Source organism: Homalodisca vitripennis, chromosome 1 (assembly GCF_021130785.1).
Source record: "Homalodisca vitripennis isolate AUS2020 chromosome 1, UT_GWSS_2.1, whole genome shotgun sequence".
Lineage (NCBI taxonomy): Eukaryota > Metazoa > Arthropoda > Insecta > Hemiptera > Cicadellidae > Homalodisca > Homalodisca vitripennis.
Genome location: NC_060207.1, coordinates 188,284,616 through 188,285,946, shown reverse-complemented (window position 1 = coordinate 188,285,946; position 1,331 = coordinate 188,284,616). Strand labels below are relative to the sequence as shown.

Sequence of the window (1,331 nt, the reverse complement as noted above, 5' to 3'; positions counted from 1 at the left end):
TAACGCTTCACCACAGATCCTGGTTTTATTTAATGGATAAGATCTTCAGATTCAATCCAAGAGATTATCAATTTTTCTACGTTAATTTTCCTAGGAACGTTTTAAAACAATATGTAAGCATATCAAGGGGAGAACAAAAGGGTTAAAGGGTGGATGAAGACGTATTGCCCATGATCGCTTGGGTACATCTTCATACTCGTCTTTTTCGTCAGTACAGAGTCCAGGATATCTCATACTGCGCACAGATCCTTCAGGACAGGCGGTGGAGTGGTCCCCCTCCTTGTAGACCGCCTCATTCAACACGTTCCCGGACGGCACGTAATTGCAGACTAGGATAACATCGTGGAATACCTCTTTTTCAGCGCACCTTTCCACGTAGCCACACCCTATCTGCTTGGTTTTGGAGTTGACAAGGGCGGTGTAGTCTCCGATGGCGGTACCGTTATCAACATAACTGGAGTTGAATTTATGGATCGTACTGTTCGTAACGTACTTTACCTCCTCGTACCACGAGTTGAAGCAACGGGTGACAGTTAGTGTCCTGTCGGATGTGTTTGAAGTTAGAGCTGCCACGTTCTGGCCTGCGCTCGTACCGTCCATCATAATTCTGCAAGAGTCATGGCCTTTCTGGCACCTCTCGGACCACCTCTGGGCGATATCCTCCGCCTCGTTGTTCCACGACAGCTTCATCATATCCGCGGCAGGAGGCTGGCCATCCTCCTCCCCGCGAGCGACCTTCTGTCTCAACTTGTTGTGCAAATTCAGGATTTTCTTCCGATGCTTGGTGGACAGACCAGAATGCTCCAAGTCACAATCCGGTTTGTGAGGGGGATATTTGCACATAGTGTGATCTCTCGGTTTGCAATCTTTTATATCACAGTAGTCGAAACTATGGATTTCAAATAATTTTACTACCTCACATAATATAATCAATGTTAATAATTCGGCCAATGGCATATTATAATTAGGTCCCGATTGTGTTTGTATTGATTTTATGGCTACTTTAACCTAAAACAACAATTTTTATCTATTTCGTGTTGGGTTTTATCAGCTGATTTTTATGTTTAAAATCGCCTATGCATGGACAGTTAGTTGGTTGTGGATTATTCCCAACATATGTACTCATACTGTCTTAGAACCATACCTACAGACAGTCTTAGAGCAGCTACACCGTATACGTCTACCGCAAATTCTCTTTGGATCCATCAGCAATTACGAGCAAGCCTAATTTTGATTATACACAGATAAGAGAACTTCACACACGGACACGGCGTATAATTTGGCATTGAAGTTAAATATAATATAAACAAAATAGTTTAGTTGTATTTCTT

The 1,331-nt window shown here is 42.8% G+C and overlaps 1 protein-coding gene across 1 annotated transcript; it reads right to left on the bottom strand.

Annotated features, from left to right (window-relative positions):
- Positions 1–1,044, bottom strand: LOC124355873 (venom allergen 5.01-like). Its single transcript, XM_046807031.1, has one exon. The coding sequence runs from the start codon at positions 955–957 to the stop codon at positions 91–93; it is 867 nt and encodes a 288-aa protein (XP_046662987.1). The 5' UTR covers positions 958–1,044; the 3' UTR covers positions 1–90.
- Positions 1,045–1,331: the final 287 nt, after the last annotated feature.

Coding starts and splice junctions, on each gene's coding strand:
- LOC124355873 (XM_046807031.1), bottom strand. CDS start 957: ATGCCATTGGCCGAATTATTAACATTGATTATATTATGTGAGGTAGTA.